This window comes from Lagopus leucura, unplaced genomic scaffold, assembly GCF_019238085.1.
Source record: "Lagopus leucura isolate 7727_CA_CO unplaced genomic scaffold, USGS_WTPT01 Super-Scaffold_100022, whole genome shotgun sequence".
Lineage (NCBI taxonomy): Eukaryota > Metazoa > Chordata > Aves > Galliformes > Phasianidae > Lagopus > Lagopus leucura.
In genome coordinates this window covers 308874-329394 of record NW_024962275.1, presented here as the reverse complement: position 1 = coordinate 329394, position 20521 = coordinate 308874, and the positions used below count along the sequence as shown (strand labels likewise).

At 41.5% G+C, this 20521-nt stretch overlaps 1 protein-coding gene across 2 annotated transcripts in view; it reads left to right on the top strand.

Annotated features, from left to right (window-relative positions):
* Positions 1-15326, top strand: part of LMX1B (LIM homeobox transcription factor 1 beta) — a 94166-nt gene extending 78840 nt beyond the window's left edge. Inside the window, exons 3-8 of one of the 2 annotated variants that reach the window (XM_042879237.1) lie at positions 7644-7876; positions 10785-10963; positions 11867-11944; positions 12312-12378; positions 13277-13417; positions 15169-15326. In XM_042879237.1, the coding sequence (XP_042735171.1) occupies positions 7644-7876; positions 10785-10963; positions 11867-11944; positions 12312-12378; positions 13277-13417; positions 15169-15326 (856 nt within the window). Of the gene's footprint in view, positions 1-7643; positions 7877-10784; positions 10964-11866; positions 11945-12311; positions 12379-13276; positions 13439-15168 lie in introns of both variants that reach the window. The other variant, XM_042879236.1, reaches the window with a different exon arrangement.
* The last annotated feature ends 5195 nt before the right edge of the window (positions 15327-20521 follow it).

Genomic DNA, 20521 nt, shown 5'->3' with positions numbered 1-20521 from the left:
GACTAAGGTATCTTTCCCTTGCAAATCAGTTTCTAAATTGGCTGTGCTGATGGGTTTGGGCACAAGCTCTTGTACAGCATCAGTGCAGCAGGCACAGGAAGTTATTTTGTTTTATACTGGCAAATAACGTTTCTTCCTCTTAATACTCTCAGTTGAGAGGAAAGGCCCTGTATAAATTTTTTCCCTAAGTCATTCTTGCCAGCCAAGAAATAACTTAGAAATTACATTTGAATTGTTTTGACACGATTATTTTTTCTTTAAAAGTGAAGGCCAAAGCAGTGAATCACCAGCAGTACAATTTCCTTGCTTATGGAGCCTTTAGGGTAAATTTTCATACAAAAATTACATTAGAAGAATTTCACTGTGTTGCTGGCAATGTAAATTCAAAGGCAACTGTAAATTCAGTATGCCACTTAGAGAACAAGAAAGATAAGACTTCTTATCAGACTAGTGAATATTCAGTACATTGAAGAAAGCAGTTCTCACAGATCTGGTTTACAAAATAAGGCCCTCACTGTACACAGCATCAGCCATCTTGTGTGCTTGGAAATCAGTGAGGTTGTACAGGTAGTGAGTAAAGATGGATTTGGTGTAATATGTGTAAATAACTGAGTATGGATCCAAATAAAGAAAAATGGGGAAAATGTTGTTTGCCAGTAATGAACTTGCTTAGCAGAGTTCCAGCAGAAATACAAACTCCCCAGACCTATTATGCTTTCATAGCACTTTGATATAATTTAAAGTTATACAAAAAGCATAAAAGAAGCCCATTCACCTTTTTTTTTTTAAACTCGAAGACAAAATCACATTATTCCCCAAATGTTTGTGCTGCCTAAAAATATTATTCTAACAAAATCGTTGTATTTTGTTAATCCATTAGGCTTCTTAATTGCAATCCTGACTTTATCAATTCAATTGGAGCCCTTAACTTTTATAACAGTTTCTATTCTCCAGAACAGATTAGGAGAAAATTGCAGCCATAATCTGTACAGTGCAATTGCCATGCTATAAAGAGGAATGGGAGTAGCTGGGAAGAGCAATTGGATTCCCAAAGGTGGAGCACAGTAGAGCAATATCAGTGACTTTGTAAATGAAAAATTGTTTTAATTCCCTTCTAACAGCAATAATTCGATTCTTCATAAATTTTTCCATCAAAGCACTGTAAGAAAACATGCTATAAAAGAGAGCTGTGTGGCAGTGATGGAAGGCAGTCAAACAAAATGGTCAATTAAAGGGTGAAAATTAAGCAAAGAGAAGAATCCATTTTGTCGCATTCTACTTGAAGGAAGAAACTCCTCTGTACTTTACATTTTATGTTTTACTTTATAGTCAAGGAAGATGTAACTTCTCCCATCGTTCTGTCTCCACTTTGACAATTTGCCTTCGCAATCAGTTGCTTCTTTTTCATTAGTCTCAGAATGGTGGGCTCAGTCCCGGAGCAGTCAGTGGGAAGATGGTGGGGCTGTGCAGCACTGTTGTGGAGCAGGGCCTGGGCCTGGGGTACCACGTGCAGGGGGCCCAGGAGGAGCCGCGGGGTCCCAGCAGCGCCATGTGAAGGCTGGCATCCCGTTCCCATTCAGGCAGATGGGACCCCTTCCCCATATATGTTCTGTGGAGATATTCAAGACCCATCTGGACATCTGCCTGTGTGACCTATTGTACTGATACCTGCTTGGACTTGATCTCTTGAGGTCCCTTCCAACCCCTGTGATTGTGTGATTCTGTAATATTCCTCTAGGAAAGAAATCCCAAGCAAAGGGTGCTAATTTAGCAGTGTGGATGCCACAGTTCACTGTCAGGATCAGGCAGGGGAGCTGGGGGGAGCAGGAGCGCGAGCTCCCATGGGCTTCAGGGTGTGAGCGCACAGTGGGACTGTGTTGTCTCTGTAGGTACAGTGGGTAGCTCCACAGTCCTCCTCATGGACACGTGAGTAGAGTGTTTATGGTGAAAAACCTTGGTGCCATGATATGCCACATTTGAAAGTAGAAATCCACTTCCCCACTGTGCAGCACAGCTTCAAATGCAGCGTTCGTTAGTAGTCAGTATTCTTAACGCATAGAGGGCTCATAAATGCTTTCCTCAGACTTCCCACTAGAGAAAGGTGGGCTTTTTTGTTTTAGTTTCTCTATGTATATTACTTTTTTTTCCTAGAAACTTTTAATTTTTGTGCATGCTTTATTACTGCTCAGTGAAAGGGAATTAGCTTTATTTTGCTGAAGTTTCATCTATGAAATTGGCTTTAATAAACTATGTAATTACTTTTTCTGCAGGGAAAATATTTTAAATGGATTGGTTTCTTTTTCTTTCTTTTTTTTTTTTTTTTGAGTTTCTTCTTTTCCAAATCATAAAATTAAATTTCTGCTTTCGTTCTTTAGTGCACGTGAGATTTTTTGAATGTTCAGGATTTAGTGCAACCAAGAAAGTTTTCATCTTTTATGTGCACTCGTGAGCTGGAAGGCGCTACAAAACCATTCAAGTCCTACAGTTGAAAAAATGCGTAGTGTTTTCCCCATTCTGCATCGTCTAAAGATCACAGAAGCATCAAAATTTCTCCTGACGAAGAAGTAACAGATGTTATTTGTTAGTAATTTAATTTCTTCCCTTAATAAAACTCAGTTGTGTGAAAAGCATAATGTATTTTACTTTGTCTCTAACATATTTTGTTCTCTGAGTGCCAAGTGATCTCCCAGCTGGATATATAGGCACAATAGGGATGTCATATACCGGCTATTATCAGAAAAAAAAGTATCAGAGTTTCAGACTATACCTACGCTATTAACAAAAGCTTGCATCCACCATCTTTGCAGAGTTATTAAATAAAGAAAATGCAGCTATCTGCTGTAGTTTCCTGCAACACATAATGTCAGAATAACAGAGAAAGGAAAATGTTTCAACATCTCTGACAGTTAGACAGCAACATCTGTCCTCTCGCATATATCAAATAACAGATAATAACTCCCTATTTACTGCTTTGCAGCAGAGGTCCAGTAAATAAACAACCTGATTGAATGAGTCTATTTTTATACCTCAGTCCTATACAACAAACCTCTTGAACCGCACTTAATGTGTACAGCAAATTTCACACTGCACATTGAGATCTCTCAGCACAGATTAAATTAGTTATAATAAAACAATTAAAATATGTTTGCCCACAAACAGGAGGAAATGAAGAACCTGGATGAGTAATAGAAAGGTAAAGTGTGGGTTGTCAGGACATTATAAGAGTAAACAGCAGAACAGTGATTCTCAGGAGCATATCAGGGTCAAGCTTACAGCAAGATAGCTGTGCAAGAGATAATAAATCAGTGATACATATTAAACACCAGATGGTTGTGCCCATGCAGGAAGGCACAACAGATCATGTAACTGTGGTTGTTCCTAAGGATTACTGATTCAGCCTGACTTCACAGGGATATCCTAACAAATAAAATCTTTATGGCCTCTTCCGCTGGTGAACATTTTCCTCTACTGTTTAAAGACAGGGCCACATGTCTTAGTATTTCATTGCCCTGCAATAAATGCAAAATTATTTTAGTAAATTCACCCAGTTTAAAATTGTGAATATTTTTTGTTATCTTGTACTGTAAATTTACTTCCTGGTGATTGTTACAAATACTTGAATGGACAAACAGGCCATTGTTCCAAACCTGAGCTCAGCTGAATCTCCTAAGTGGTTCAGTCATGGAGACAAGCACACTTAAAAACTTCTGAAGTTATTGAGTTGTCTTTCAAAATAGTCCATGCAACATAATTTATTTATAAAACTCTTGCAGTCGTTGATTCAAAACAAGGTTTCTTGTTCTGCTTTTCTCCTTTGTCTGCTTTGAACAATTTTCTTTGGAATGTTTTCGTTGTGCTTAGGAGTCAGAGATTTCCTGGGGCTTCTAATAAAGGCATTTGATTTCCACTCTCCGCATACTTTAACAAGTCCAAGGATTTTGAGGTTGGACATTAACTTAAGAGAGCTGGAGATAATCAGCCGTGGGGGTAAAAAGTCAGAGCTATGCAAATTATTTGCAAAATGTATAGAAAACAAAAGAAATATTTCTTTAAATGTAGTTGAGTAGGACAGTGTTTGTCTCTGCATAGATACCTGCATGCTCCTCATCAAATGTGTTGCCTTGATTAAAACCTACAAATGGGTGATCTGTGAAGTATTCTTGCTATCCTACACGTCTCAACAGGTTTATTACCATTCATTTATAAAATGAACAGTCTAATGAGCAGTGTTTTAGGTCACAGATATCAAAGTCTGGTCATTTGTCAAGATTAGTTTCCTGTTGTGAGACTGCCTTGTGCAAAAAAAAAAAAAAAAAAAAGAGAAGTGCATAACCCTGGGTTACTTTCTGGAAGCTAAAAAACATCTATAGACATTTTAAATGATAAATGTAATGAAAATTTTATAATCACAGAATTACATCCAACTCAACGTAAGATGGGTGAGTGCATGCTATAATGCAGAGAGTACCCAAGTAAGGTTTATGGGATGTTGTTAGATTGACAAGGGACAATTAAGCATATGAAAATAATACAGTATTGTCAGACAAATGCACATTAATTTGAATGATTTAATACTACACTGACAATAATACATTTCTTTGTATATCTTTTATTTTGCAAACAAGGGTGAAGAAAAGCCACTTGGTAAAGCAGTATGACATAGAAAACACCGGTCACGTAAACAATACACGCTGTAGCACAAGGATAAGAAGACAACAGAATATTATTATGTTCCAGCTAGGAAATGTGAGGGGGAGTGTATGCTTTCCTCCTTAAAATTATTTCTAAACAATGCTACATTTGTGTTTGCACTTCCACCGAACGGTGGCAGATTTTGCAGCTTGCTTGGGAGAAAACTGGAGACAGCTGCTGTCTTATCTAATGTCGTGCACCATTTTTTGCAGTGTCAGTCCAGCCTCAGCTTCAGCGGCCCCAAGCTGCTGATGTGCTCTCTGCAGAAGTGCTGCACTGGCCTTTCTTGTCCGGCCTCCCGCAGCCCTCCGAGGGAAGCTGCTGCCCTTACTGCTCCACTCAGAGGGGAAGCAGGGAGGTTCCTGCCTGCTCCCTTCTGCCTGGGCTCTCCTGGCCCTGGCGTGCAGTTCTGCGGTGCTGCCCACGTAGTGCTGGTGCTGATCCAGTGGGTTTGCAGTAGGAATGGTTTGGTCTAGGAAGACTTAATGTACATTTCTCTTGGAGCCATCTCTGCTAGGTTCTTCTTTCAAAGAGAAAAATCCCTTATTCTTTGAGTGTCTCTCAGAGCCTGGCCTCCCTGGTCTGCCTACAAAGGGGGGTGGTGGAGCAGACATCCTGCATTAACTCTTTCTGTGAAAGCCTCCAAAGTACACCGATCTTTCAGCACTACTTTTATTAACAGCCCGACTGCAATGCTGGGTTTTATCATCATCGCAGCAGTATTGCGAGGGGTTTTAGACAGATCAGTGCCTGTACCTGCAGGATCGCAGTCACTTTCCTGAGTTTCTTTCTAAGATTTCTCAGGCTAGTAGCACTGATTTGAAATTCAGATGAAGTCAGGAACCTGGAGACTGTAGAAACAGAAATGCAGCAATGTTTCCTGGTCAGGCTGTTACATCTGCAGCCCAGCAGAGCAGCTACCACATGTAGGGTCTGTCCCATCCCTCCTGATAGCCAGCCATTGAGTTTTACTGAAGCGTGCACAGGTTAACTGTCACACCAGTATAAATGAACTGATGGCAGTCAGGGGAGCCGGATGCCTTCACACCAGATTTGCTAATCTTCAGATTCTTTAAGTGTGCTCCATCGTCGCAACAGTCCTCAGACAAAAGATACAAGCTTAATTAAACTGAGTCAAATAGGTTTAAGCAGTTAAACAGAAACAACTTTTTTAAGTGCTTAAAATCTGTTTGCTCTTTTTTTCACCCATTGTGTTTTAATCCTTTCAGATATGCCATTGTGCATAGATAGAAATATTTCCTGCATAGGAAGTTGCTAGCGAAAGCACTGTGATATTCTTGTGATGCTTAGTAGCCAGAACGTAAAATCACATTTCCCTCTTGCTGCTGAAGTTTGCCTCTAACAGTAGAGAAAAGTTGTGGACAGACCCAGCAGACAGTATGACATTGAGGCCCTTTCATCAGCAGTGGCTGGTGGTCCTGCACACCGTCAGTTTTCCTTTAATAAATTTATTCCATTGTGTACTCAAGAAGGAGTTGCTCAGTGTTCCTTCTGTGATTTGTACAACGCAGAGCTGTTGTGCTGTATCTCTGGTTGTGCAAAGATATGCACAAACCAGCAAAGTTACTACAGTAGATTTCTTTTCAGATCAAAAGATACAGGTGTAAGAGCCACACAAGTTCTTGGGCAGTCTGCCTTTCTTTGGATGCAGTATGCAAATGTATTTACATTTTCCTTTCCCTCTTGCCTATTTTGTGACTTCATTGCTTTGCTGAAGAACTAGTGACTGCCATTTTGCTGGATTTTCTCAGCTCAGACAAAATGGAGGCTTTGGAAGGCTCAATAGGTGCCACAGCCTGCGCCTTCTAAAATTAATCATATTTGCCCTTAATAAAAAAGGTGATAATTCTGAGGACGAAAAAAAAACCAACAAAAAATCATCATACGCCACCATGCAATGTAGAATCTCCTTTTTCTTGTGAACGCATCACTGCAGTTGTGTTAATTTCATTGAAAAAATGTAAATATTAATGCACCTTGCGCTTTGATGTATTGCCATAAAAGCCACTGAATTTCAAATTACCAAATCCACTGTGTGGTACAGGGACGTAACTCAGCTATTCATCTTTATTTGAAGCAGCCGCCTTCCTAAAAGCTCACTTAAGGAGATTCCCAGTTGCCATTAGAAAAGCAAAATAAAATTAATCAATATCATTCTAACTTTATCTTAGAAAATTAATGACGCATGAAAGAGGGGGTTTATAAAGGTTTAATAAGAATTAGTCTGGAATATAGTGTATATTGTAGAGCCTGTGATTATAGTGGTAATTTAGCAGATTGTATCACTGCCTGTCTCTGCCAAAGGATGTTTCACACCATTTAAAATGCACGGGACTGTCTTTGGAAACAGGTTATTCTGGAATAACTCAACGTCCAAAGAAAAGCCACATTATTTCACTCCTCTCTTTATCAATTACATGTGTGTGATTGCATGTGTGTGTCATCTGCTCAGCAACAGCACTGTGTTTCCATGCTTGTTTCTGTGTTCATTTGTTATAGCCTCCTCAGACACAGGCAGTACCAGAAAGGTGAAGTCATGAAATATATTCTGAAATCAAAACGCCTGCATAAAGAAAAGTCTGGCTCAGCCTTTCCTCTAAAAAGTGAATTAAAATAAGTTTGGTTTTGAAGGAACTTATCCAAACTCTGAGAGTGCCTTAATGTTTCTTATCCTAAAGAGGAACAAAGCAGTGGGATGAGAACAAATCTTTATATTTTTATCCAGCACAGGCAGTTTGGGAATCTGCAGTCCAAAGTGTCTGAGATTTGAATATGTTGTGATGTTTCCAAGACTAAGAATGCAAGTCCCCCATCTACAAAAGTATGAGGCAGTCTGATCTGTAGCTAAATTAAAGAACTTTATGTGTTTGAATTCATGCAGTGTGTGGATCTGATGTTCCCTTTGACTTCTTTGCCTCTCTTTCTTTCAGGCTTTTTGCTGCTAAGTGCAGTGGCTGCATGGAAAAAATTGCCCCAACAGAATTCGTGATGAGAGCCCTGGAGTGCGTTTACCACTTAAGCTGCTTCTGTTGCTGCGTTTGTGAGCGACAGCTGAGAAAAGGGGATGAGTTTGTTCTTAAGGAAGGGCAGTTGCTCTGTAAAAGTGACTATGAGAAAGAAAAGGACCTGTTGAGCTCCGTCAGCCCAGATGATTCCGACTCAGGTGAGCATTCCCACTCCTGTGCCAGCTGGAAAAGCTGGAAGAGCTTCTAGAGCATTTTAAGAAAAACATATCCGTTTACGCATCCACTTTCTCTACATGCTTTTGTCAACCGTACAAGTTACAACTCTTAGCAGGCACAGCTAAAAATCCCCGCTACCAGTTGTTCTTTCTGAATTTGTTCCTTTCCTTAATTTGCTGCTTTCTTAGTAAAGTTGAAAAAACGTTGAGGTTTCTTGAGGGGTAAATACTGTGCGTTTCTGTGAGATCGCAGCACGTGAATCAGACTGACTTCAGTTACCTGAGACCTCATTCAAAGCCTACTCTTTTCCACAGGCATTCCTTCCTCCAAAAATATTTTTGCCCTGATATCAGGGAATCTTCTGCTCCTATACTTTCAGTAATGAGCCAGAAAAATGGGTGGCAGGTCACCATGCTGTGCAAGCAGAGCTTCTCCTAAAGAAAGCCCTGGAGCTCTCCCAGCTGATAGCTGATGGGTGTCCTCCAGCCACCTCCAAGAGAAAGTTTTGAAAGAGTGAGCAAAGCTGCTTGCTGTCTGGCTGGGACTGAGCACAGTACTGTACATGATAAAAAGATCACACACTGGGTCTAGATTCTGCAGTCCAAAACCCAGAGCATCTGGCAGCAGTTACAGTGAGGGCTGCCTGTCAGGCTCAAGCATAAACAGGAGGAACAGCATTCCTCCTATCTGTGCCATGTGCTCTCACTGAGACTGGAAACTTCTCGTTGCGTGTGTGCCCTGGTTGAGTCCAAGACTAGAGACAGTGTGTGTGCAGTATGGTGCCAGTCATCACAATTGCTCATTTATTTCCCAAGAAAATGTCCAAGAAAATCAACAATCACCATTCCATTAAGCAGACAAACAACTTGGATCTTTGCCTGTAGTTTATGGGAAAATAGGCACAGTAATTGTCCTTATTGTAATTGTCCCTAATCCAAGAGTCATATTCATCACATTGCTCGAATTTATATTTTTGGTTGGGAACGCAACAAGAGAAAGGTCACTGCTGTGTCAGCAGGGTGTGCAGGACTAGATATTTTCTTGTTATTTATTGCCCTACTGTATTTGCAGGAGCATGAGTGCTTTGCTCTGTCATCCCAATATCACAGGGTTTGGGCTCTTTGTGAATTTGCATGAGGTGTCTGAGTTTCCTACTTGCCCTTCAGCATATTGTTCTGCCATCCCAGCTTCAGCAACCTGCTGCAGTCTGTATCCAGACAAACCCTTTGAAAAGAACAGTGCGGAGCTGTGCCCAGCCCTGCAGGCAGAGCATGGTGATCCTGCTCCTTCCACCAGCGAGTGTGAGCTTGCCACGCCAGGACTGGAAGTTGGCTGTTGCCAGCTGCCTGCCTCAGAGGTCCATGTTTGGCATGGATGCACGTTCCTTCATGGGTTTTGTACTTTGTGATCAACTGGGCAGTCGGCTGCCGAAGAAGTACAAAACAGGCTTGCTTTCAATTTCATTTTCCACTGGCACAAGGGATAGTTTCTTACTCCTGGAGGTGCTTTTTGTTTTTTTTCCATTATACTCTGTTAGCCAGACATGAGCCTGAAAAACAAGTTGACAAATTAAATGAGATGTTTTGTCTCCCGTTCTCAAATGCATTGAAAACACAAATCTCCTAAGTGCCTGAGTGAGAGCAAATGATCTCCTGTACCCCTGGCTGAGTGTGTGTCCTTCTCTAATCAAATATTTATCCACTGGACACAAAAGTAACTCTCCAATGAGCAATACTAATCTTCACTAACCTTTCCTTAGAAATGGCTTGCTGGAAAGTTAATAATGTCATGGTTATTAAAATGACTGAACTTCTCTTTAATCATTAGGCAAAAGATGCTTATTAAAGTAAAAGGTGATTAGATTGCTAGGTGCATAATAATCAGACCCAATAATGAATAAAAGTCTAATTTGTTAATTCCCCAAATGTAATTTCTGAATATATCAAAATGATGGTGAGTTTCTTAAGGCTGAGGTTCCTGGAATTGTACATTAATGTCTTCTGGTAGAAAAAAAACCCTGGTAGTCTGTTGAAATGAAATATACTGAGTTGAAAAGTTGTTTTTCGCATCAGAATTCAGACTTATTCTTTAATGCTTGCCACTGAGAATGAAATTTCATAGTACAATATACCAGCATACATAATATCACTAGACTGTAAGAATATTCATAGCCTAACAGCGGAAAATACAAATAATCTATTTACATAAGCACGTACATATTTGTGTTTTTGCCAAGAAAAATAAATTTGTGCATACACGTATTGATAGTTTGTAATGAACAGAGAAAGAATACTGAAATGACAGGGAAAAGACTTTATTTAATATTATCTCCGGAGCATCAACATTTTCAGAACAATTTCTGGAATCTACACTATATTTATGTAAACAGACTTTAAGATACTTTGGAAATATTTGCACTTAGACTGTTTCACTGCCTCAGCCTTGGGGACAGCGGCACCTCTCTGAAAGTAGTGCAGAGGGAGAAGATGAAGCTATTCTTTGAAGGTAAAGGTGTGTGTTAGCCAGTGTGGTTGCAGCAGAGTCAGCAGGTGAGCAAAGAGGAAATCAGATGATGGTAGAAGGGTACCAAGAGTCCCTGTACCAGTTTATGGAGATACCGCATTGTATTCTGAATTTACAGCCCCTGATCTGTCCCATGCCCTCGATTATATATTAAGTAGAGAAAAATATTCTTCTCCTTTTGTGGGATTTGATTTAGGCCATACACACAGATTTAAGATAGCCTCCTCCTGCCTGTAGTAAATGTAGGTCCACAGATAAACACAGTCGTTGACCTGTAGATGAGTTTGTAGCTGAAGAGCAGTTCTCAAATACCCCGTTGTCTTGGTGGAACACAAATAGTTTTATATCTTGTTGATTTTTCACCAGTTAAAAGTGATGATGAAGATGGAGATGTTAAGCCCACCAAAGGACAAGTAACACAAGGAAAAGGAAGTGATGATGGGAAGGACCCAAGGAGACCTAAACGACCGAGGACAATACTCACTACGCAGCAGAGACGAGCATTCAAAGCATCCTTTGAAGTGTCTTCCAAGCCCTGTAGGAAGGTAGGTGATTCCATAGAGACCTACATTCTGTTCTGACACCCAGCAGTGCACAGGGTAAGAGCATCAGGTCACAAAGGCCCCTGCCCCTTCCTGGGCCAGCAGCAAGCGCTTGGAGGTGAATGCAGAAACCAGAAAGCATCCTGGGACCAGTTCTATGTCTATGTCATTTTTTGTTATTCATTATGTAGAGCAGCTCTGTGACTGATTCCCATAGAGCAACATATTTGCGTGCTGTAAAACAAAGTAATGGGCTTTCAGAACCTGGGTAAAGTGACTTCAAGCCCTCCTTCCCACCGCAGAGGGATTCACTTTCTGGGGAGGTGGGTGCACAGCCCTGGACCTACCACTTGTCCTTCCAGTCCTGTTTTTTTAAGAAAGTTAACCATGGTGTTATCTCATTTGTAGCAGCTAAGGAAAGGCATGATGAAGCTGATGAAAATGAAATCTTTTGAAAACTAATCTAGAAAATTATTTAATCCTGAGTTTGTCTGGTGAGAAAAAAAAAAAAGTGGAGTTGTATCACAAAATTTGTTGCTAAAAGTGACACTGTCCTGAAGGTGTACAAAATGCGTCTCCTGGGACAGTGCAGTGTGCCCTGTTGCCAAAAGCATAAACATAATTCATAGCTAAGTCTGTAATTTTTCATGCAGAACTGGTTTATTAGTAAACTAAAAATCATTAAATGATTTAGTAACATTTCACACTGCTCAGAATACTTGTTTATTATTTATGAAAGTAGTGATGTGAAGGGCAGAGCTTGCATAGACTGTGCAAAAATATGAGGAATTAAAAAAAATAATTCTGTGCATGCAGTACTTATTGTAAATGCAATTATCTTCCTCATAATGTGACTTACTACATGTGGGGAAAAACAAATACAGCTTTAAACATTTCCTCCTCTAGGTCAGAGAAACTTTAGCAGCTGAAACAGGACTCAGTGTGCGGGTTGTCCAGGTTTGGTTTCAAAACCAAAGAGCAAAGGTAGGTTGTTTCTCAAGTTCTCAAAAGTAATACACGAATTGTTCTGCAACAGGGACTCCCTTCTCCCCACCCCCAAGATGTTGAACATATCACAACGATCCAAGGGACTGAACTATGCACATTTTGCATGCTTTGCTGTCTACATCCATGCAGGAACACGAACATTAAGTTCATGTCCTACAAGCATGACAACACCAGGAGTAAATTTTATTTGCAAATGTGAACTGGAAACTGAACCCAAAGTGTTATATGCATGAATATAAGTGGTCTGTATTGATTGATTTGATGTTTACAGAGAATTTTGGAAGAAGAAAAAATTGTTCCATTCAGACCCATGAGATTGTTCTGTTCTTCCTCTTTTGCTCAGATGAAAAAACTAGCACGAAGGCACCAGCAGCAGCAGGAGCAACAAAACTCTCAGCGACTAGGGCAAGGTAGGGGATCTGTGATGGAGGCAAAGCAAGGGGGAAAGAACCTACAAGCTTTCTCAAAGTGCCATTTCCACATGTATACATACTGTCTCAGTACAGCCATGCAGGGTATTCACAAGTGTGTACCACTACCTGTGGTAGCACACAGAGCTGCTGTGTCTGAGTGACTGTGGTCTGTTATCCCAAATTCTTCTCAGACCCACGAGGTGCTTACAGAAGCCAGTACCTTCCTGTAAGAAATCTGCAGTGCAGAGGAGCTTACACTGGAGGAAATCTCCAGGAAGCTCACTTAATGGAGATCTTCCAGTTAGCTTTATTTTCTTATGAAGAGAGGGTACCGTGCTCAGCGGTGTTACAGGGAGCCCCTCCTGTGCCCCAGGTCCGGGGCAGAGTTGCCAGGACATGTCCTGCAGCTTCAGGGTTGCTGCTCAAGAGCAGCATCTCAAGGCCTTGCAGCCTCAAATTCTTCTGACGCAGAGCAGAAAAACGGTCATGACCTTGAGGATCATGAGCTGCATGAGGGGCTGCTCTGCAGGCTACTGTTAAGGAAACATATATTGTTTGCTCCACATGACATCCACTCCAGCATAGAGAGTTGCTGTACTGTTTCTGCATTAGCAGTATTAGGCTGGCACGAACAGGCACTAGAGAATGTAAGGGCTATAGCAGTTACAAGGAGACTTTGGGAAGATATGAGCCAGCACCCACAAGTGGGTAACATGGTCCAGAGATCTTTGCACTTAATAGTTGTACTCTCAAACAAGATTGGGAAGGCATTTCTGAATGGCACAGACTCCTACATGCATTCACAATGCTCTTATGCTCAGTAATGTCATCAGCAGTGATATCTGCAGCCTTTCTGTTGCTAAGCAGTGACTGTGCCCTCCTGTGTCTTTTGCAGAAGTAATGTCTAACCGAATGGAAGGGATGATGACATCTTACACACCACTTGCACCACCACAGCAGCAGATTGTAGCAATGGATCAAAGCAGTTATGGCACAGACCCTTTTCAGCAGGGTCTGACCCCTCCACAAATGCCAGGCGACCACATGAACCCTTATGGTAAGGCATGCATCATTCTGCCGCATCAGAAATAGCAGGGTTCGTATGCTGGTTCACACTCCAAAGGTTCAACGGAGTTACTTGCTGTTATAGTCTTTTTCTGGGATTTGTACAAAGGAATTTCTACTGGTCAGTTTTGTGTGTATATTTTCATGTACACATAAAAGGGTAGAAGAGGGCTCTTCCCACCTTCTGGACACTACTACAGAGTATAGTTTTGATAAATGATAAAGAAAAGCAACATTATCTCTCCAGCTTTACTTTTTTAAATCACTGTCCAAGACTAAAAATAAACAGCGACAAATTTTCCTTACCTTCCTCACAAGTTTTTCCTTTTTCCTAGAAGCTTTGGGAAGATAGTGCCTTGAAAAGTGGTCTAATAAAGAGAAGTGATCCATTTATTCAAAAATAAATAACCAACCCTCAAAGATCCCTCAGATCACATGCATGGATTTGTTTTTGAGCTATCGGGAGATATGTCACCACAGGACATTGCTCCTGCACAATTATATTCTCTGTCCAAAATCAAGATGATGGTTTGCTTTTACAATTTCCTTACATGCAACATCAAGTGAATAGGTACACTAAATGCTTCTCAAGCATATTAGCTGCCTAACAATTGATTCCGAACAATTGCAGTGTGGCACTTAAATAAAATTTCAGAAAATTTCTCAGACTGTGACTATTGGCCTTGCCGTAGACAAAGAGGACCTGTTTACATCAGACTCTTTTGTGTTGACCGGGAGCACTTCATTGCAGTTAAACGTGCACGTGACTGTCATGAGCATGGATTGCACAGGCTAACAAGAAATCTGGCTTGGGTCTGTATGACTGCTTTTTCCACTGGGGCAAGACCACAGTGCTCGCCAGGCAATTTGGTAAATACTGTAGGATATTTGAAGTGCAAATGAGCATTAGATGACTTGTGATTTTGTTGCTAACAATGTGCTTAGCAACATCTAAGCAAAACTCCTCTGGAGGCAACTCCTGTGTTCCAAAATCAATGCAGGAATTAAGACAAAGCCATTTTAAATGAACGTGTAAGGAAAAAGAACCAGAGTAACACTTTCCTAAATCTCACATTACTTGAGCTAGAGCTCTTTCTGGTACCTTAAAATATGAAATAAGCTGAAATTGTAGTTGCTAAGGGAAATAAATGGCGCTGTGTTCCAAACCAGTCCACAAAGAGTGGAATTTTCTGAAAAGAAAGCATATTTACAGCTATAGCTTATTTGAGGCCAGGAAAGCTGGGCCTCCTCCTGGGCCCGGTCGGCTTTGTCGGCCAGCGTTTTGCCTCGTGTGTAAACCAAGGCCATTACTGGTTATGGTGCTCAGGCCACTTTTTCCCTCTGTGGGCTCAGTGGTCCTGCATTCCTGCCCTGAGCCCCCACATGTGCTCAGTGGCAGCTTGTGGGGCACCAGGAGCCCTCTTCTCCCCTGACTGTTTGCTCACGTCATCAGCCAAGGCTTGCTGCTGACTGACATATATATTAGAAACTGGCAGGCTTCCGCATTTCTAAATGATATTGCTGCCAGCTGAACTCTGCAAATTGGTTGCTAGCCTTTCTTTTTATAGGTCAGACCCTTAGAGCCAAATTGCATTAACATGCAAAAACAAGACCAGAAGCATTCCCTTTTGCTGCAGTGTGCTATATACAAGCATCGCATCCGTGTGTACTGTGTCCTCTGGCTGCACAGAATACAGCTTAATGTATACATTTCATTTGCAGGAAACGACTCCATTTTTCATGATATCGACAGTGATACCTCTTTAACTAGCTTGAGCGACTGTTTTCTTGCCTCTTCTGAAGTTAACTCCATGCAGGCTAGGGTAGGAAACCCCATTGACAGGCTGTACTCTATGCAGAGCTCGTATTTCGCCTCATGAAAATAAACGAAAACAAACAGCCGGCGTGTATTTAGCCAGTGACTTTTTCCAGTGCAGACTCTACAGCCATATGTTGCCCAGCTCTTCCTTCACAGTGACTCCTGCTGCCTCTGGACTGCAAAGAGCATTTTTAGGAAGACTGTATTGGTGTGCATATATGTATGTATGTACGTGCATATATCTGTACCTACCTACCTACATACATACATATATAAACAAAAACATCTACCAGTCACATACCCTTGATTCTCAGCTTGCACCAGACCAAGAGAGAAGCATGAGAGGAACAGAAGACTCTGCTCTTCAGCAGCCTTTGTTTTGGTTTGGTTTGAGCTCTTCGTTGTAAAGGAAATGGATTTTGTGGAAAGCTAGACCTTTTCCTCCTTTCTCTCTTCCTTTCTTTTGGATGTTTAAATTTTTTTAAGCCACTGATACTGACATCAGTCAACCATATGACAAATAAATCAAAGAAACTGGAGGTTCCTCCCTTTTCTTGCTGCATGATTCATACTATGTTGTGGATAAATTGCCATTTGAACTGTGAGAAGTTAATGTAAATGTGACGTTCAACATTTGTTTCCTTTCTACACTTTTTCTACATAACCTAGATCTGCTCATTAGTTTATAGCCCTTATACATATGATATTGAGGAAACTGGTTAACAGTAATATTTGTGGAGAAAGCCAGTGATTTTGTAATAAAAAAGGTCCATGACCCTGGAGATGAGATGCATGTTAGGGACAGAGGCGTTTAGATTAGTATTGATCTTAAATAATTAAAACTAAAGGTGCTTACAAGACAGAGTTTTATTTAATTTTTCTGAAGTGTGAGAATAAAACATTTACTTTGTTTCTAAGTATTTCAGTGCCAAACTTTAAGTCTAGACTACGATTGGCAGATGTGTTGTTCATTCTGTTCTGTTTATTTATGTTTTGCATGAGGCATAAGTGTGCTATACTCCATTGTCCATCTGGAATAATTAAGCACTCCTTTAGTTAATTGTCTTGCCTCAGCAAGAATCCATGGTATACTTTTCTAGACTGAGCCATCAGAAGTCCTGAAATGTGCACCAACTGAGAAAAAATAGTAGGAAAGAGATCACAATGGGAGGTTTGGATGTATTGAACTGGAGTCAAATCAAATGCCTGCAGGTTTCACACCGATGGGACTCCTGTATTCATAATAAATACTCCAGCTAACCTTGTAGTAGTGCAAATGGAGGAGCAAGAAGTGCTTGAACTGAAGGGAATGTCCCAGCTGAAGTCTGATCATCTCAGACTCTGAAGTCTGAGCATATGTCATATAGGTTTTCGTAGGGCATAAAATATCATAAATAATAATAGCATAGTTATGAATATTGCCTGGTGATAATTATAATGTGGAGAGGCAGACAAGTACAGTCATGGTTCTTAGTGGAGAAAACTTCATGGGGAAAATTTGCCAGAGTAATATCAGTAATTACAGGGTGTGTTCAAAATAGAGCTCATGGGGAAAGATTGGCAGGATAGAACTTTCTGAAACAAATACCTTTACTGTATTGACCGTAACAGCCAAAACCAAGTCCAGCGTACTGGATGACATTGGGCCAAGGACTGGCAGTGCGGCAGAGCTGCAGTCTGCAAAGGTCACAGCATGGTCACGAGAGCATTGTTGCTCCTGGGGTCCTGGCTGAGGGGCAGCATCCCTGCAGGGAGCGCCCACTGCGCCCAGCGCCGTCCTGCCAGGCGACTCCGCCACGGCCGCTCACCTCTTCCTGGTGCAGAACAGTTCTCCGTGTGCCCAGGAGGGGTGGGTGGCAAGGATCAGAGGCCAGGTTTGAGGAAACAAATACCTTCACGGTTCTCTCTGGAGTGGAAATGTGGACCGTAAGTTAGGGGTTTATTAAGCAAGCAAACTTTTATCTCTGAGATAAGTTAATGCAGATTCACTCTATGGAGGTGAGGCAAGCACTGGGGGTGAAGACTTTGTGCATACAGTACAGCAGTGAAGCACAGATCTGGAGATAGACCCCTTCTGCTGCTGCACGGCAGCCAAACCCATACCACGATTCCCAGTGCCCAGAGGATCCCATGGCCCCACGCAGGTGCTGGAGGATACTCCCCTCCCTGCAGCTGCCCATCTCGTCTCTCTGAGGAGTTGGGGCCTTTACACTCGTGTGCTTTTGCTGGTGACCATTCTCTCACTTTCTGATAGGGCTTTTTAGTTGAAGGCTGTGAATGCCCTGATGTTTTGAAATTGGAAGAATTTTCTTTCTTTCCCTTTCCTTGTGTATTACAATAAAGAATTTCCTTTCTCTCTGCATGGTAATAAATATTTATAAGGAACTCAGGTGAGCTTTACTGCTTGCAGGGCAGAAGGCAAGCGCTTTTTGTATGGCACATTATAAACATTCATAACCACCAATCTCAATGGATTCATGTTGTTTTCTTCCCCCATCCTCCTCCTGTGCTCCTTTGGAGTCATAGAAAAGCATCTTGACCATTTCAAACATACTGGATTTATAAACTAGACACAAATCTTGCTTTGTCCCTCATTATTGGCAGAATTGAAATGATATTTTTAATGTAAACAGAGACTTGTATGAGAGCTATAATGTGACCTGCAGAACTGCTTTGTCCCAACTCTACCTCTGCTTCTGTCCTGGATGTTGAAAATACAATCCATTTCCAAGAAAAGGATCAGATATCCCATTTGATAGCTAAAATAGCCATAATCCTTTGTTGTTCTTTAGATGGCGTTTTGCCACCCTTTCTTTCTCTTTCATTGCAGTGTGCCTGTATCTACCATCTCTTTTCCGTCAGTGTGTTGTGTGATGGTGTCACAGCTATATTCCTCCACCTCTGGTGCCACAGGCACTACAAAGTTGAGCTGCCTGGCATACATAATGCTTCTCTTGCCACTGTGTGCTGCTGGTCAAGAGAAGGAATGTATAGCCGAAGGTTTCCAGCAGACCCATTATATCTGGCAAAGGCCAAAGTTCATTAAAACAAAATAAATGTCACTTTTTTTTTTTTTGTGGAATGAATTATCCTACTGGAGCGTGATCATTGTGGTTTTAACCTGGGACCTGCAGTAAAAGATTATATAGCAACCTCTGACCTTTTTGATTTTTCTTTTACTCTTCTATTGGCAAGGGAAATGTCACCAATCAGGTAAAAGTAAAATGTTTAATGGGCCATATCACAGTAATACCTTATACTGAGTCAAGTTGATAAACCCTTGCCAAAAATTCTTAACATCTGGCACTTCCACAGAAACCACAAACAATGATTGCACATATGGGAGCTTGGAGGCTAGAGGTCACGACAGCAGTTTATTACATGCACCTTACAGTGATCATTTTCCCTAGGAAATTAACCTTTCTCTAATATAAATGCATCAAGTGAGGTCTTCACAGTGCTTCAATCATGTTGTTTTGGCTAAGCAAGGAATACATGTTAAGGTAAAGCGGTGACAAGATGCAATTAAGTAAAAGATGATTAATTAGGTTTTGGTGTTTGCTCAATAATGTTTAAAAAGGATCTCTGTGAGATCAGAGTGAATACACTACATTACATCTTCCTCAGAGGTCTTCAGATCTGTTCATAAAAGCAGTGATAGCACACAGATTTTCCTACATTCATAAATGGTTTCTGAGCCGTGCAGCCACCAAACCCAAGTGGCTCTCAGCTGGGTGGCAGTGTGTTTCATTGCATGGCTGAATGTCAAGGGAACAATTCCTACCATGTAGTGCTCTTCTCAGCCCACTATTTTCCAAAGTACTATGGAATGAAGCCTGTGTTCTAAGTGCTTAGGGACTGGTGGTAGATATGTTTCACAGTCACAACATGAACTATAGTTGTAATTAAAATACAGTAGTTAAACTGAATGAGATTGAAACAGCATCCCAAGAATTTTCATCTCATTTTCTTCTTTAAAATCTGTCGTTAAAAACACCTGGACCACTTGGCTCAGTCACTGCTAACCATGCTCACACATGATTCGCTCCAGTCTCACGATGGCTGCTGAGTGGATTCTTCAGACCCACCATGCCTGTGTCTGATGAATACTCCCATGTCCTTGAAGGAGGTCAGTGCTCTTCTGTTGGCAGCCATTTCACTGTGCCATCATTGCATGGGGAAGGGTCTTCATGCTGGCATACCTTCCAGGGATGGTGTGAACCCACTTACCTCTTCTCACTCTGCTCAGGACTCCCTCCAGCTTCCTTAGCAATCAGAGGTACATCCAAAGCCTCCCAGGTACCCCAGGAACCCAGCTCTCCGCCATGCTCCCAGGGTGCTGCAAGCTGGGGTTTGTGAGAGCACCTTCTTCAAATCAGTAATCCTGGCCACCCCAAAAAATTGCTAAAATTTAACAGCAGAAGCAAAAAAGATGGAAAGAGCTCTTACAAGTGCCAGATTTTGTCGCAAAAGTGAAAGGAAAGAGGGTATACTGAAGCACAACAAAGCTGCAGAAGCTGGAGCCACAGTACTGCAAGTATGAAGTGCTCAGGGCTGCGCTGCACACAATCCAATGCTCAAAGCGCTTCCCACATCCATGGAGAGCAGGGGCTCCTGCATGTGCTGGTCCATCTCTAGGTGCCAGCCCCTCTCCTCACCTGGTGGCACTGGCAGACAGCAGCTGCACCCGCTGCAGTGTGCCAGGGCTTCAGGTTTCAATCTGTCTCACTAGGGGGCTCCTTAGGCACGTGCTTGCCTTTGGGCAGGTACGGAAGGTGTTGCCTTTGGGGGGGACTTAGGCACAGCCTCACTCACTTGAGGCCTTCCCCAGTAAAGTGGCGGTCATTTGCCTCCGTAAAGGACACAGCCCATGTCCTCTTGGTTCTGCCACTGTTGTTCTGTTCAGCAGTGACTGTGAAGGGACTGCCAGATATTTTGCATTGGGAACTCTCTTTTTAAGTGAACACCCTATTTTTTAGCTGTGTATGGCTGTATTACTTGTATATTTATATATTCTGTATTTATGTTATCAAAATGTAGTATTTTGTAGTTGTCTGTTACAATTTGTTTAACTTGTAAAAATATGAATATGCTCTTTCACACGTAACCATCTGCCTTTCGCAGTAGCTTCCCCCTTCTTTCCTTCTGTGTCGGTAAAAAACCACCATAATGTATGTAGATCATTGTTGTTTTCTTTATTATTTAATTACTTGTCATTGTTAAATTATTTATTAGTGTTTTTAAATTTCATTTTGC